The sequence below is a fragment of the Leopardus geoffroyi genome, chromosome A3 (assembly GCF_018350155.1).
Source record: "Leopardus geoffroyi isolate Oge1 chromosome A3, O.geoffroyi_Oge1_pat1.0, whole genome shotgun sequence".
Taxonomy (NCBI): Eukaryota; Metazoa; Chordata; class Mammalia; order Carnivora; family Felidae; genus Leopardus; species Leopardus geoffroyi.
This window is the reverse complement of record NC_059336.1, coordinates 86,378,991-86,396,854: the sequence shown is the minus strand read 5'-3', so window position 1 is coordinate 86,396,854 and position 17,864 is coordinate 86,378,991. Positions and strand designations below refer to the sequence as shown.

General features: G+C 39.8%; 2 protein-coding genes across 2 annotated transcripts in view; one reads left to right on the top strand and one right to left on the bottom strand.

Moving 5' to 3' along the window:
- Window positions 1-17,864, top strand: part of GKN2 (gastrokine 2) — a 326,024-nt gene that overhangs the window by 33,265 nt on the left and 274,895 nt on the right. The gene's annotated exons all lie outside the window — the stretch shown is intronic.
- The window catches only part of ANTXR1 (ANTXR cell adhesion molecule 1), a 221,603-nt gene continuing 214,386 nt past the window's right edge, over window positions 10,648-17,864 (bottom strand). The window contains exon 18 of the mRNA XM_045446307.1: window positions 10,648-14,808. Coding sequence (XP_045302263.1) covers window positions 14,548-14,808 — 261 coding nt within the window. The 3' untranslated portion in view covers window positions 10,648-14,547. The remainder of the gene's footprint in view (window positions 14,809-17,864) is intronic.

The following is a 17,864-nucleotide window of genomic DNA, read 5'->3' as shown; positions in this document are numbered from 1 at the left end:
TGTGACCACTGAGTACTTGAAAAGTGGCTGGTGTGACTAATGAACTGAATTTTAAATTTTCTTTAATTCTTAAAAATAATTTAAGTTAGAATATCCCCATGGGACTAATGATTACTGTATTTAGACCAATATGTGTTGGGAGAGTTTCAACAAGTCTTAATAAATCAAATGAGATCATATTAAATTGCAACTGATTTATTTGCTTTTTTTCCCCCTGAAATCTGAAGGTAATATAAGAAACGCGACAGTTTGGAAACGATTGTACAGACTATTGTTTCTCCGAGAGCTTCTGTTAATCTGCTGTTTGTAGTCAGCATATCCTTGTGATTCTCTTGCTGTTAATAAGTACCAGGTATTGGTGGCACGTCCGCCTGTACCCCTCATTGTCCCTCGCCTCATAGCTCACTCAGTCTCATCATTCTCCAGCTTCACTGATTCTGACTTTGTAAAATTCAGGTTGTCCTTAGTCTTCCTCCACTTTGGCACAGCCTTGCCCTGGGAGATGAGCAAGACTGGAGACCAAGGCCAGACCTGATTCCAATCCTGGTTTTGGACTGTCCAAATCAGCTTTCATGTCTTTAACTTTTATTCTGAAATAATTTTAGATTCACAAAAATGTTCCAAATAGCATAATGGTACAAAGAATCCTGGAGTATGTTCTTCACCAGATTTCCATGTGTTCACGTGGTTAATATTTTACCACCTTTGCTTTAGTCTCTCCTCCCTTTCTGTATACCAATATCTACATCTATATCTGTATTTATATCTATTATCCATCTCTGTGTGTGTATATGTGTGTGTGGGTTATATACTCTCTGTGTATATATACACACACATATACATATATATTGGTGTGTGTATACATACATATACACATATACATCCATATGTATGTATGTATACCTTCCCTAAAAACAGGGACATTCTTTTATGTAACTATAGTATAGTTATCAAATTCATAAAATTAACATGAATAAAATACTATTATCCAATATATAGACCTCATTCAATTTTTTTCTAGTTGTTTCAATAATGTCCTTTATAACAATAACAACAAAAAGCCTCTGATCTAGTATCCAACCCAGGATCACAGGCTGCATCTCTTTTCTTATCTCATTACTCTCCTTTAATCTACAACAGTTCTACAGTCTTTCTTTGCATTTCCTTGGTCTTGGACATTTCTGAAGAGCACCAGTCAGCTGTTTTCTAGAATTTCCCTCAATTTGTGTCTGTCTGATATTTCCTCATGATTGGATTTAGCTTATACATTTTTGGCAAGAGTATCACGGAAGCGATGTTGTGTCCTCAGTGCGTCATATACAGAAGCACATGATACCAACTTTTCATCTGTGATTACTTGCTGAAGGTGGTATCTGTCAAGTTTCTCCATGATAAAGTTACTATAAATTTGTAATTACTAAGAATATCTGGTGATATATTTTGACACCAAATATCCTGTTTCCCAATCATACTCTTGCTCATTAGTTTAAATATCTATTTATCATCATTGTTTGAAACAATTGTTACTATTGTGGTTGCCAAAATAACTGTCTAATTATATCGCTCTTTCTGTAGTTGGCATTTATTTGTGGACATTCTATTTTAAGGAATATTTTTTTTCTTTTATGGGGGGGAAGATCTTTATCTATCCATCTATCTATCTATCTATCTATCTATCTTCATCATTTACTTATCTGTATTGCACATCTATGTTCCAGGCTCATCTTGCACTTTTTTTGTGTACCAACTCTGGAATAAGTCATTTCTTCAAGGACCAGCTTTCATTTTGATGATCGATGTTGGTTGAGTGCATAGGAGACAAGAGCCAACGTAACAAGCTGGGGCCCTATAAGGCAACTTAGTGTATGAATGAACTAGAAATATACTCTGCCTTACTCTACTATTCCTCCTAGTAATAGCAAGGAATAGCTTGCTTGCCAGCGTTGGGTTGAGGGAGAAAATTTTCTCTTGAGAATTCTTAACCACAGGCTGGCATTAACTCAAATTTGTAACCCAAATTTACACTACCTGCATGATTCTAAATACCTTTAGGTTAGAATTTGTTTTTAAACAGTTCTGGATTGGTGATGATTCCAGATATTTGGAAGAAGGAAACATAAATTTTCTTTGGTGAAATGCAGTCACAACACAAACCTCAGAGTTTTCCATGAATAAAGTTCTGAGGAATGTAGGCTCAGAGTCAAAGTCAAAAAGCATTTAAGGAGACAAGGCACTATACGCAAAAGTCAGCAGGAACAACAAACCACAGAATCAGGCCAGCAAAGCTTTTAGATATGGGAATTATTGGATATAAAATGCAAATTAAACATGTTTAATATATTTAAAGAAAGAAAACTGGTAAGGTATAGCGATTATGAAAGATAAACAGGCATACTTGAAAACCAACAAAAAATAACTTTTAATAAAAGACAAATGTAAAAACTGAAATTAAAAAACCTCAAATGAGGATTTAAAGAGAAAATTAGATGTAGGTGAAATGCTGATGAACAGGAACAGAGATCTGAAGAAGTGATCTAGAATGCCTAACAGAGAGACAAAGAGGTAGAAAATATGAAATACAGGTTAAGAGATATGGAGGACAGGCTGGGAAGGTGTAACATAGGTCTAAGTCCAGAAGGAAAGGAGAGAGAAAGGAAGAAAGGCAATTTTTGAAGGCATAATGGCTGAAAACTATTCATATTGATGAATACACAGATGCATACTTTTAGATTCAGGAAGCCCAATAAATTTATAGCAATAGGAACAAAAATTGTCCTTAGACAAATAGCAGTGAAACTGGGAAATACAAAATACTATGGACAGCAGCTGATATTCCCAGCAACCGGGGGTGGGTATGTTATTTGTCAGCCTTGAAGAGGGGAGCTGGGCAGAGTATCCTACTGTCCACTACACATTTTCATAATGTGAAGAAACACAAGGTTAAAAATGTATTTATAGTATTATTTTGATATTTTACTTTTTATTATTTTTTAAAGTAGGCTCCATACCCAGTGTAGGACTCAAACTCATGACACTGAGATTGAGAATCGCCATGCTCTACCGACTGAGCCAGCCAGTTGCCCCTGATTTCAATATTTTAAAATGGGCATATGTATAAAAAAAAAGGACTGAGAGGGGTTAAAGTAAGATGTTTAAGAGGCTTTGCGTTGGTGTTGAAATAACGGATAACTTTCATTTTCTCCCAACCTGTATCTTTTAAACACACACACACACACACACACACACACACACACACACACATCTTAGGTAGTTTATGGACTACATAAAGCCACACCACTGATTCCTCTCTATGAGCTGTTCAAGTCAGTCAGAAAGTGAATGTCAGTGTCCTTCAGTAGGTGAATGGATAAACATCCAGACAGTGGGATATTACTCAGCAGTGAAAAGATGAGCTATCAAACATTGAAAAGACATAGAAGAAGCTTAAATGCATATTGCTAAGGGAAAGAAACCAATCTGAAAAGTCTACACACTGTATGATTCCAGCTATATGGTGTTCTGGAAAAGGCAAGACTATGGAGACAGTATAACTATCAGAGTTTTCCAGGGATTCAAGGGGAGAGAGGAGGCAGGATGAAGAGGTGATGGAACTATTCGGCATGATACTGTGTGATGCATGGTGGATACATGTGCATTTGTAACACAAAGAGTAACTCAAATGTAAACTATGGACTCTTAATATTGACTTATCAATTATAACAAATGTACCACACTAATGCAAGATGTTAATAATAGGGAGAACTATGTACAGGGAAGAGGGGATATGTGGGAATTCTCCACATTATCTGGTCGGTTTTCCTGTAAACCTAAAACTCTTCTAAAAAACCAAAATCTTTTGATTAAAAAAAAAAGAAAAAAGAAAGTGAGTATCAGTTTCTGTTCTAGAGGCAACAACATTAGCAGTAGTTGGGACTGAATTTAATAGATGGTGTGCTCAGCAAGCCAAGGTGAGGAGATCTCCTTACCATGGGCTCAACAAAGCCCCTTTCAGGTAGTTGGGAAGTATCAGAAGATAAATCTACAAATAAACAGCTGCTTTATTGACGGATGCATTAATGAAGATCACAACATCTTGACTGCTGATTCTGGATCCTTGCTGTTTCCTCAATGAGCCATTATACAACTGTTGGGTCTTGCTCTATGCATTTGTAGAATGGCAAGGGAATCTGGTCCTGAGACAGGACATCTGATAAACAAACGAGGCAAATTGGAGTGGATTGTTCTGGAGACTGCCAGGGCTGGCGCCTTTTTTTTTTTTTTTTTTTTTTTCCTTCTGGCACCTACCCTAACTTCCTGGCATCTATTCTTATTTTTCCTCCCAGACCAACTGCAAAAAAGGACTTGACCTCAACTGACATAGCATGTGGAAGAATGTGTATGCATTGAAAAGCAATCCAGTAAGCTGACGAAGTTAATGAATTTTTATAGGAATTCATTCAATACCACCCAGTGAGAGTCCATGCTTTGAATATTTGCTCAAAGGCAATGGGGAAATGAGAACTTGCTTATTACCTCTGGTTCTTGAAAGAAAACGTTGTCTCAGATACAGCTTCCATTCCTATTGTTGATTTTCATAAATATTTGGACATGTTGAGATTCTTCATTTATATGTTTGTTCATTTAACTAACATTGGTTAACTACCATGTGACAGGCACCAATTGTGTAGAATTGTTACTGGAGAGGCTACACCAATATATGTTCTAGTGTAGTGCCCGAGTGTGGGGGTGAGAGATCCCTTTTTCTTTTCCTCCTTACTCTCACCTTGACAACTCCTGCCCTTCCATTTTTCTCTCTACCCTTTTTTTTTTTTTTCTTTTTTCCTAGGAGTTGAGACCTGTCTAATTGGTAAGATTAAATGAAGCTTCAAGTCACAGGATAGTGCTTCTAAGGGCACAGTCACTATTAATTAGAAGTACTTCTCTTGTATTCTCTTTTAAATCTATTTTCCTATGCAGTAGAGATAGAAATATCATCTTCTCTCCCCAGTTAGATAGCTTTTTATTAAAGAATTAGTCCTTGGATATTCTACCATTATCATAAACAGACTTCCATATGTTTGCAGGTCTGTTTCTGAAAATTGTTCTGTTGTATTACCATATACTGGCTATATTGTCCATTTACTTTTCTAATTAAAACTTAAAATTTTTTTAATGTTTATTTATTTTTGAGAGAGAGAGAGAGAGAGAGAGAGAGAGCGCACAAGCCAGGGGAGGAGCAGAGAGAGAGAGAGAGACAAAGCAGGCCTCAAGGCTCTGAGCTGTCAGCACGGTGACTCATGTGGGGCTCAAACTCACAGACTGTGAGATCATGACCTGAGCCGAAGTCAGATATTTAACCAACTGAGCCACCCAGGCACCCCTCTAATTAAAACTTAGAATCTGCCTTTGAAATTACTTCAAAATCTTGCTAGGTGATTTATTGGCCTTCATTTAGATTTGTAGATTATTTGTGGGAGAACTTAATGTCATTTCAGTGTTAAGTTTTCCAATTCAGGAATGCAGTACCACTCTCCATCTAGTAAGGAGAGTTCATAAAATTTTATAGTTGTCTTCCTATAGGTTTTGCACATTTCTTGGTAGGTTTGTTTCTAATTAATTTATATATTTATATAATTTACATATAGAATATAACTATATAATATAATTATATAGAATTTATATATAATTTAATAATATAAACATGTAAGATTGATGTATTTTTTCTATTCTGAATGGATAGTTTTCTAACTGGTCACAGTCAGTGATGGTGCTGATCATTTACCTGGCCAGTTTACCGGCCTCTTTTATTAGTTGTAATAAGTTTTAAGTTGATGCTCATGGAATTTTCAGGTAGTCAGTTATGTTGTCTGAAAATAATGACAGTTTTTTACTTCCTGATATTTATAATTGCTTTTTAATTTTGTTTTTGTTACTGCATTGGCTAGAACCAAAGGTGAACAATAATGGTGATGGTTAGAATCTTTTCTTGTTTTTTATTGTGGAGGGAATACTCCTAGCATTCAACAGTAAGTATGTTTGGAGGATACCTTTTTATCAGGTTAAGGAAGCTTTTTTTTTTCTTCCCCTATTCCTAACTTGCTAAGGAAATTAAAGTCATTTTTAAAAATCAATTACCATTTCCTATTAATTAAAAGCAAGAAAATATATCCTGCACATAGCGCTGGACAGGATCTCTTCTTGTTTTTACTAATGGTTCAAAATTAAATAAAGATAATTATCTTTTAGGAACCTCCTAAAAACAAATATTGAAAAGCTTATAAAAACAGAGTTAATGGGAATGTAAGCTGGTGCAGCCACTCTGGAAAACAGAGTGGAGGTTCCTCACAAAATTAAAAATAGAACTACCCTACAACCCAGCAATTGCACTACTAGGTATTTATCCACGGGATACAGGTGTGCTGTTTTGAAGGGACACATGCACCCCCGTGTTTATAGCAGCACTATCAACAATAGTCAAAGTATGGAAAGAGTCCAAATGTCCATCGATGGATGAATGGCTAAAGAAAATGTGGTATACACACACACACACACACACACACACACACACACACACACACACACACAATGGAGTATTACTTGGCAATCAAAAAGAATGAAATCTTGCCATTTGCAACTATGTGGATGGAACTGGAGGGAATTATGCCAAGTGAAATTAGTCAGGGAAAGACAAAAATCATATGACTTCACTCATATGAGGGCTTTAAGAGACAAAACAGGTGAACATAAGGGAAGGGAAACAAAAATAATATAAAAACATGGAGGGGACAAAACATAAGAGACTCATAAATATGGAGAACAAACTGAGGGTTACTGGAGGGGTTGTGGGGGGGGTGGGGTAAATGGGTAAGGGGCATTAAGGAATCTACTCCTGAAATCGTTGTTTCACTATATGCTAACTAATTTGGATGTAAATTAAAAAAAATTAAAAAAATAAAAAAAAAAAACAGAGTTAAACATCAAAATGCTATAAGAAACAACAGTCTCAGCAAGTAACATAGGGAGTGGGAGGGGCCTATTCAGAGTGAGCATTCACTTTGGTAGCTTTGGGGGCTCTTGGAAATGTCTGACAAGGGTCGGGTTGGAATCAAATTCTCCTGGAGCTCTGCAGGTCATATTCCTCATAGCAGTGATTACATCATTGGAGGAGATACAAATGTAAGTGGGTCTGAAAGTCTGTTCAGCCTTAATGAAACACAGGAAGCAAAAGCACAGAAATGGAACATGTGTTACACAGACACTGACCATGTGTCCGTGTGAGCATCTAGAGGTGATCACCACACCCAGGTCTGCACAGAGAGGGGAGAAGGCAGTCAACAGAGGCATTAGAAGGGAGTATTTGTAGCAAAAACTTACATGCTTGTTTGAAGCAGGAAAGAAAATTATCTTCCTAAAGAGATGACTTAAACTCACACTACTCCCCTTAAGGATGGATTTATTCACCCGAGGTTTTATAGGACCATTTGAAAGGAAAGGAATTGAACAGGGTCTGTCTGCACTTTCACTTTGCTCAAGGTCATCAGATGTCAGTATTGTTCTCAGCCGGGGCGTGCTCAACAGTATGGTTATTGCTGCCAGAAAAATAGTCCCTTGGTTCTTTGTTTATTTGTTTGTTTGTTTTAAGTTTTACTTGAGAGAGACAGAGGCTGCATGAGTGGGGCAGGAGCAGAGAGAGAGGGAGAGAGAGAATCGCAAGTAGGCTCCATGTTGTCCACACAGAGCCTGTGGAGGGGCTTGAACTAAAGAAATGTGAGATCATAACCTGAGCCAAAAACCAAGAGTCAGGACACTTAACTGACTGAGCCACCCAGGTGCCCTGGTGTTTTGTTATATGCTAGTGACTATATTACCATGCCTGATGTTTTTAGCCAGCAGGATATGTAGCTGAGCTAACCTCCCAAGCCCTAGTTTATCTGCACCCTACTTAATTCCAGTTGTTGGATTGCCAGAAATTACGCAGCCTCATTCACTACTTCCTCCTTCTTGCCTCCCTTGCCTGGATTGGCTCCTCTCACCTTCCTAGCTCCTGCTGTCTTTCCTTCCACCCTTTGGAGCCTGACCTTTGAATACCGCTGTGGGCCACCCGCAGCAGAGACAGGTTGCTTCCCTTTTGGAATCCACCCCAGCTGGGGAGAAGCCCTTTCCTCCAAGTTCAGATGAATGTCAGTGCTTCTGCATCACCGTATCTATGAAACACTCTTTCCATTCATGTGGAATATTTATCTGTTTCTATAAGATCTTGGTTGAAAATGAAGATTATCATTAATTTTGAGCCAGTGTCTTAGAGAATCTATAGGTGTCCTGTAATACTTTCAAGAGTAAAACTAAGCAAAAAGACAGGTGGTCTGTATCCTGCAAAGTTAGGGTGTGCCTCAGAGGGAAGGGGAAGTTAAAATGTTTGTATTTTTTAAAAAATGTGATAGAGGGCTGTAATTCTTCCATGGCTCTTGAGGGTGCATTTTTGAAAGGGACTAGTGATGGGTGGCTGAGAGATGGCCTGTCTTATGACTTCTCTTTCAGAAGAAAATTAATGTTAATTAATGTTTTCTGGACTCTTAGCACTCATACCCCACATTTCTTGTACTTTAAAAAAGTTTTGTAGGGCACCTAGGTGGCTCAGTCAGTTAAACATCTGACTCTTGATTTCGGCTCAGGTCATGATCTCACAGTTCATGGGTTTGAGCCCCGCATCCTGCTCTCTGCTGTCAGCACAGAGCCTCCTTCAGATCCTTTGGACCCCCAGCCCCTCCCCCACTGGTTCTCTCTCTCTCTCTCTCTCTCTCTCTCTCTCTCTCTCACTCTCTCACTCTCTCAAAAATAATAAATAAACTTTAAAATGTTTTGCAAGAATGCAAACCACTTCTCTACACAAAGGAAAATGTCTTTTACGAGTTGTATTTATTTTAATGTTTATAAGCAACTAGCAACTAAAGATGCCAGCTAAGGTACACAGAACTTTGTTTTGAGCTCTCAAGTGACTTAGGCAGAGCTTTGTTAGCTGTTGCCTTGTAAGTACATTGTGAGATGATATTTAAAACTAAATAAAGGAGATGTTACACAGTTTCGAACCCCAACAATTAAAATGGTCCCATTTTTAGTAGAGATGGGAGAATCTATGTAACTATTTGAATGTTACATAAAAAGGGGAGGAATCAGAGATTACTTCTAATTTGTTTAGGTATAAATTTGATGAGGATGTGGTGGTTCAAGCCAACATAATACAGTTGTAATCAGAATAAAATAACAAAACAGTTGTAATCAGAGTAAACTCATCTGTTTTGCAGATACCAACTCTATAGCTTTACCCAGTGCTTGGTAATTGTAAGCACTTAGACCTTGTTTGTAATGTATTTAGAGGGACAAAGTGTTGTATTGGTTGTTCTATACCTAAATGAGACTCCAGAGAAACATACATTTATCTGAGGGCAGAACATTGGATTTAGTGATGGAAAATTGTAGATCTGCTCAAGTTCACAGTACCTGATCAATGACCTTATTTCTGTTGTTTATTCAACTTAATGCATTGGGGCATTACTCAGGGTAGTTGAAGCGATTTCATGAGAAAGTTGGTCGGTAATATGCAGGATTTAAAAATTCCTCATATGATACAGTAAATATTTTTTCCACTTCTAGTACTTTCTTCATTTTATTTGTTACACTTAAATTAAATACAGCTGAAGTTAATTTTGGTGTAAGGAGTGAAGTAGAGCTCCAAGTCTTCTTTTTCCTTCCAAATTGCTAGCCGGTTATCTCAAAACCATTTAATGATTAAGAATGTAATTTAAAAATGTGCATGTGCCCAAAAAGCTATTAAAAAGTAAATACTATTGCAATCTTGGAAAAAAAAATGTGGCATGGGTTTCTGTTTGCAGATGGTTTTATTCCAATTAAGATGAATTCAGGGTTGAAGGAAGACTTGTAAAAGAAACAAATTCAGGAACTAGTAAGAGACACTCTTACCTACACAAAAATTTCAGTGAAGGAGCTGGATTGAAGATGCTAGGAATCAAGTGGTTTGTATCAGAATTGCAGATATAATAAAAATATTTTGAGATGTATACGGAAGGAAAGGTACTTACTGCAGCACTGGCTGTAATGCTGCCTGGTTTCTTGAGCAGCTGCAAACCTCTGGAGTCCTTGCTGTGAGAATCAAATCAGTCATGGCCCCAAATCTTGTTACAGGCAGCCAGAAACAATCCTGACTGGTCCACTACGTTTTTTTTTTTTTCTGTGTGCTTCTCCGTCTCGACTTTTTACGTTATATTTTCATTTAGCTTGGATTCCATTTTAAATTTTAAAACTATTACTGGAAATAAAGAATATTTTAGGGGTGCCTGGGTGGCTCAGTCAGTTAAATATCCAACTTCAGGTCATGATCTCACAGTTTGTGAGTTTGAGCCCCATGCTGGGCTCTCTGCTGTCAGGACAGAGCCCTCTTTGGATCCTCTGTTCTCCTCTGTCTCTGCCCCTCCCCTCTCGGCCTCTCTCCCTCTCTCTCAAAAATAAGTAAACATTAAAAAAAAAAAAAGAAGTAAAGAATATTTTGAATGTTGGACAGCTAAGAAAAAAAATGACAATAATCAAGACAGTAAAGAACTTACTGGAAATATAATAATGATTTCAGAAATATAATTTGCATAACAACAGTTGTTTTTTTATCATCAAGATGTTAAGTAGTTGAACAGTCTACACTTTATTTTTATAACAAAGAGACAAATAACCAGTAAAAGAGATGATTTTAGTATTTTATTGTTATTATTTTTTTTTTAAAAGCAACTTCCAGAGTTTGTCATTGTGCAGGGTTAGCCCAGTCTCTTATAGCATAGTACAGTGATAACTCATTTTTTATAACAATGACTCACTGGAGATCCATAACTGTGTTCTGAATTATCACAGAAAGGAGAAAGAATTAGAGGAAGAGTTTAATGTTAAGTGTATTTAAAAAAAATCATATTCTAATTGTTTTAAATTGGTTATCCAAGTATGATAATATAGTAGAGCTCAGATAACTAGAAAAGGCAATTGACTAGAACACCTCATTCCCATCTTGTGTGCATTAACAGGTGTTTCACTGCATATATCTTTATATAGTTTGCAAGCTAATTCAACCCATTTTACACAGCATTAATTGTTTTTATTGAGTTGGCATTGGGCTGAAACTTGCTCACTATCTCATAATAATTATTATTTTTTTCCTAGTTCTTTGATAGTTTTTTTCTCATCTGACAGTGTTTGGACTCTAGTGTTTATGAGACATTAAAATCATCTCTGCCCATTTTAGTGATATTTACAATGAAGTTACCCATGGCCAGATATCCAAGACTATTAATTAATTTGTCCACCAGCTCTGTTCTTGATCTTGGTAAAACAGAGAACTTTTCCAGTCTCACTGGAATACGTGCAAAGCTCCAGGCCAGAAACTGCTTGTGAGCTGGTCTTCAAAAGAGGGGACCACGAAACTCAAGGTCCTTATTAATGCTGTGCAAACAAGGGTCTCGTCATTTCGGTAACTATTTGTACATTTCAAAAAGCAATACAGTCATGGGAAAAACCAACAAGCACAGCTTGGTAGAATAACCTGCCATGAAATATCATTGGCTTTATAATAATTTACTACAACTGTTCTTTTTTATTCACACTGGATAGGAAATGCTTCCATCTAACACATGGAATACGAATATATACAACAAAAAGTTGGCTTTTATTAAAAAAAAACTTCACAAGGACAATAACATGGGGGTTGAAACAATAGTTTTGTGCAGTTTCCTGATCACAATCATATGTCTGCTGCCTTTGACAGGGAATGATACAAGTACTGATAGATTTTATAAACCAGTTAAAGAATTTTCTTGTCTGATCACAATCATATGTCTGCTGCCTTTGACAGGGAATGATACAAGTACTGATAGATTTTATAAACCAGTTAAAGAATTTTCTTGTCTGTACTAGCCTACTATTGCCTTGTTCATACAGTCTAGAAGTTTCACCTTCTTAACTGTAATTCTAAATGAGTAGGGATGACATGATGAGTCAGTTTGAAGGACAAACCCTGCTAATCCTCTTCAAAATCATCATATATTTGCAGTTCCCTATTCATCAAAAAGTTCACCAAAACATTGTGGAAACCGCACAGGGCTTCTGACTGATGTGCTGTTGAGATCCTGAATGATGCCCGCCATCTTGTTGTATGACGTCAGCATCTTGGCTTGAACTTTCTTATGGCCGCAGTGAGTCATGGGCCTAGTGGTGGGGGGTGGACCGTTTTGTACTGCCAGCAGTCAAAACAGTTGCCATGGGCTCAACGTCTCTACGCTGTGAGCCTGGGGAACCCATTCTCCTATGGAATGGTTTTCTGGAGTCCAGCAATGTCACTGCAAGTGGCTGAGACATTGTGGCCCCTGCTTCATGAGGGACTATACTAAAGAAGAAGCCTAGTGTTCTAAAAATAGATAATATAGGCCAGGTTGAGGGGGTGGCAAAGGGAGGTTGCTTTCATAAATCCTGGAAACCATATCTGATTTTCACTCTAGACAATGGCTGGGAGATTCTTTGGAAGTGGCAGGTCAGGAGAAGGGCTGGTCTGAAGTACACTTGGAGAAGTGTCAGTTTGGCATTGACACTGCAGATTTAGTGCGTATGGCCCCCCAATAAGGCACTCTGCCTAGATCTATTTTCCCCCGCCTGTACCTTTGCTGCCCAAGAGTTCCCCATTTCTCCATGCAATTCCTGTTCGTTTCTGATTTCTAAAGCAGGGATGGAAAATATGGCTCATCTCTCTCTCAATTCTGACTGATGAATGGAGGCTCTTTGTAGTTGTGATCTGAGGACTGTTGAAGAAATGGTTGGGCTTCATGGATAGTGCTGTGATTGATAAGTAATGTCTGCCATATCTACAATGTCTACAAGAACCGGTGTTTATGGAATGCCTACCAGGTCCTTATGTCTCTAAGTAAGGTCCAAGAATCAGGCTGGCTTGATGGGTTCTTAAAGGATCTTTGGAGACCATAACCCAAAGTGCTAGGTTTATATTTATTTTATATGCTGCTTTGTTCCAGAAAAGATTTAAGTCTTTGAGCACTTTGGGAGAGGAATTTTAAGACCTGTGGGAAGCTGGAGGGGAAGATAATTTTGAATAGGATGGTATAGGAGGTGCTCAACAATGGCCCTCTGTTTTTACCCTGGTTGATGAAGCCCAATGTTTAGAAAGTGATTATAGGGTTTACTGATGACAACAGATTCAGAAAGACTTGGAGGAATGGGGTGGATCCCAGGCCTGGTGGGAATTTCAGGCAGAACATCTAGTGTATTCCTCCTGGGTTGATAGCTGATATTTATGAGAATGTTGAAAAGCCAAGGAGAAATATATTTACATCTACACATACATGACTTTTTTTGTGGTTAATTAAAGCATGTGGGGATGGTTTCCATATTATGTTAGGACCCTTGTCTCTCAGCTGGAATAGAAGTCTCTGGTACACAACTTTACCAAAAAAGAAAGAAAAAAAACCCCAGCAAAACTGTATGGTAGGCGCTAGTGACACCATTTTGGGAAGATCAACTCATGTTTGTCTCTAAAAAATGGGATCAGTCACTTCTTCGTATCTTAAGTGATTTAAACTGAAGCCAAATCTTGGTTTTTAAGATGAATAATTAACAGGTTGCTCTTCAACAATGCCATGTCTGTTGATTTAGGGGACCATGTCGGGCCAAAGCCAGCCACCTCTAGCTGCTGATGGCCTGTGGGTTTTAGAAACTGTCTGATGCTCTCATCAGTACTCTCCTGTCAATGCACACACTTGATTTCACTTACACAGCAACGTGGCAACATACCTTTTTCCATCTGTAAACACCTGCTCTCTCCCTCACTTGGAAACTGGGAGAATTTGAAAGTAAAATAAGGCATATGTTTTTATTCCTCTGCAAATCCCAGGCGAACATGCTTTTGTTCAGATACCTGTCAGATACCTGTCTGATGTTGAGTTTCTTGCCACAATGGAGAACCCAAGCTTTTCCCAAAGTTGTAGGCAAAGGGTTTTCACTTTCTTGGGCGAGGGTTCCTTGGTTCCTAGGCCAAGGGTCCAGGGTCAAGTGATGGAGGTGGAGTGGAGGAGGGAAGGCAGCATTTAGAAACCCAGCAATGTTATTTCTCATCCATCCGACTCTGCATTTCACCCTCAGAGAAATGATTTTCTTATTGGTCTCCATGAGACACAATCCCATTTAGAGCATCTCAGCAGTTTCACTGTCTCTGGAACCTTCTAGAGGTGATGGCTGGCTGGCTATAATTGTGACTGTAGTTGCCTCATCATTTGTTTAGAGGCATTTCAAAATTTCTCTTTCTTTCTGCTGATCACAATTGTCGATGTATTGGCATTACAAACCAATTTTTAAGGTGTGTGAAGATCAGTGGGCTTTATCACCACTCATTTCCAAAGCAGAAGCCTCTCCTAACTGGAAAGACTTATTCTAACACCACAGAGGAGCCTCCTCCCCAAAGTTTCTAAGAGCCCAGAGCATGAACTTTGGGTTCTAGACAGAAGGCCTGGGAGGAGGTCGGGAGGGGGGTGGCGCCCTGTTGGGAGGTGGAGCTTGAGGAGGAGGGGGAAGGGTAGAAGGTGGGGATGGAATTGGAGGGGTGGGAGCACTGGGGGGTGGGGGAGGGCAGTGGGGAGCAGGGGGTGGGGGCGTGTAAATGGGGGCAGGAGGCGGCGAGGTGGTGTGGTAGGCATTGTTGAGGGGGTACTTGGCGGGCTGATTGTTCTTGACTCTGGTGAAGTTGATACAGCGCCCCTGTAAGAGAATCAGAGAGAAGGTATGTGAGCTGATGCTTGCTGTTTGGAGCAGGGCAGCTGGGAAGCACGGTGGGCAGCTTGAAAGAAATATGTAGAAAGCAGACGCGATGTTTATGGCAGTGCTCTTCTGGCATACCATAGAGCTTGACAACAAATTTCTTCTTTCTGTGTAAAATTGTTTGTCAAAATTCATTTTCTTGGAGTCTCTCTCTCAAAGAGGAAGAAGAGAAGGGGACTGACCTTAACTAGGTTGGATGCATGGGGTCAAGCTATGTACAGAGGTTATCAAATTTAATCTCTTCAATAGCCTTGCCAGCCAGGTACCTTTATCATATGTTCCATTTCATAGATGGGGAAACTGAGGCTCAAAAAGATGAAATCATTTTCCCGAGGCCACACAACCAGGAAGAGGTGGGGTTGGTGACTGGAATCCCTGATAGGCTCCAGAACCTCTATTCTTCCTGCCACACTTTAATGTCTTCTAAGGAGGGTTCCCTATTTTTTTTTTTAAATGAAAGGAACTTGTTTCAACTGATTTCAGTTACACTTCTGGAGGCAGTAGAAGGTTAACAACACGAGCTTCTCCTATACTATACTTCAAGGGTGCTGAATCAATCTGTGATCTGCATTGTCACCAATATGGCAAACTGGGGTGATTCTCAGGGGCGCTCATGCATTTGTCTCTCCTCATCAACATTTGCTCCCTTCAACCATTCGTGCTGGGTAGTAAATTAAGGAGGCAGCTCTCCCTACTGATGTGAATAGGACCCCAGTCGATACAGCTTCTCCCTCCATGCCCCTGCCTTCTCCAAAGCTCTGTAATGAACAATTTATCCTGCCTTTGCTCTGGTTCCAGATGCTGCTGCACCTGCTCAGGCACCCTTAGGTTCTGGGGACATTTTATTGCAAAGCACACATCTACCTTGAATTCTACTTTTCTCCCCATCCTTCCTGGGCACCTGACTGGACAATGCAGAGAAGATACCTAGAGCCCCTATAGCAGCCTTTAGAGAGTCCAGAATCTGCAGCCAGTCCTATGTAATTCTCCTCTGTGATGTCACCTCTTGGCGCTTCAAAGTTAGTCCTGCACTCCCTGCACCCCCAACAGATGACGTTCTCCTTCTGGTGCCTGTGCTCCCTTCACTTTTCCCATCAGGACCTCCTGGACTGCCTGGACAGGCTGTGGACCACCCTTTGGGATCCTAGCCTCCCTTCAAACTTCCTGTGCCTACAGGGCATTTTATTGTCCCCTCAACTGTGTCTCCCAGATGCCTACAGAATCTTGCCACACGGAAGCTGAGGCAGGGGGGCACATGCCTTTGAGGCTGCCCTGTCCCTTTCTCCCTCTCCTGCTCATCCTAACCCCATACAGCTCTACACTGGGGCTGTGGCTGGCGTGTGGGTTTTTCCCCCGGCTTCACCCTCCAGGATGGATGCCCATCCTGTGGCATCTGCCCCGGATGGGATATGTCCAGAGGCTGGAGTTTCCCTTTTCAGGCCTTTAGAAGAAGGCTCGAGGGGGAATGAAGAGGGTGAGTCTGGAATTTAAGGCTCAGTCACCTGTAGGAGACACAAGTGTGTCCTCAGACCTGGCTCGGACTGAGAGTCACAGCAGGGACGTGATGCATGTTTGTTGGAGGTGTGGGGCTGAGCAAACCTTGCCTTACATGTGCACACCCCGCTCATCCAAGTCCTAAGTCAGTCCCTTCCCCCACCGCCCCATCTTTTCTTGATGACTCCAGCCTCCATGTGTCCTTTGCTTCCCTCCCTGCATTCTCTAGTTACAGTCTATGCCACATGCAGAAGCCTACAAACTCTAGTCGTTTGGTTGGTAAATGCCTTACCTTCCCGACTAGATGAGAAACTTCTGGAAGGCAGCATCCTTGTTCTGCACACTGTTGCTCCACTATTGGTTTAGGAATTGTAATGCCATATTTAGATGCTGGCACCCCATTTTCTCTGAGCTTCCATTTCATGAGCTTAAACCAGGACCTAACCTTGTTAGGTTCTGATTGGGAGCCCACTAACTGCAGAAAATAAGTTCCCATCTTCTCTTGGCATTACCCAGAACTCCCAGATCAATGCCAAGCTTTGACAAGTTAGGTTGACTTTGTAACCCAGGCTGTAAAGTCCTAGTTGTCCAAGCAACCCTCTCTAACAGCTGTTAAAAAAAAAAAAAAAAAAAAAAAAAAAAAAAAGAGAGAAACAACATGCTCCAAATGGAGTCACTTGTGCTAAGCCCCATGTCCACAAACCAAGACTCAATATCTAGGCTAATTGCAGTTTCAAACTTTCCCAGAAATGTAATCTTAAACCAGTCAATCTGGGATTTCCTGGTTAGCATTAATGAGGTAATATGCCTGATAGACCCCTTTGTCCCCCAAAGAAATATGAAGTAACCCACTCTTTCCCTGTCCCTGTCCCTGTCCCTGCCCGCTTCTGCCTATAAAAGTCTCCCATTTTGTACAGCTTCTCGGAGCTCCTTTCTGTTTGCTAGATGTGATGCAGCCTGATTCACGAATTGTTAAATAAAGCCAATGAGATATTTAAATTTTATTCACTTGAATTTTATTTTTTTAGCACAGCTTTATAAATCTAAGCCTTGGGAATAGTTTATTTATAATTCTGGATAAAGCTCTTTCCTTCAAGAATGTTAAAGTCCTAATGATTACCATCTGTGATAAATTCCTGTAATGGACAACTCAGAGTTGGGATTTACTGTACTACATATTCTGCCCTTTGTTCCTAGACATGCTAAGTCAGACAAAGAGACTCGAGAGATTCATTTCCTCTAAAGATGAAGGAAACTTCTGGTCCTGAAGATGGTGCTGCTGGTGCCTGGGGTCAAGTCCCCATAAGGCTTCAGTTTTCCCTAAGGGCTGGCCATCCCACAACTCCCTTCCTCCATTTAGGGGTCAGTGATGGGGGAGGGGCTGTGGTAGATCAAGGAAGCATGTTAATTCAGAGGCCTATTTACTTATTTCACACACTGTAATGCTAATACATTTACCAGAGGCTATTTTGTCCAAAGACAAAATCAGGAGCTCCCTGCCT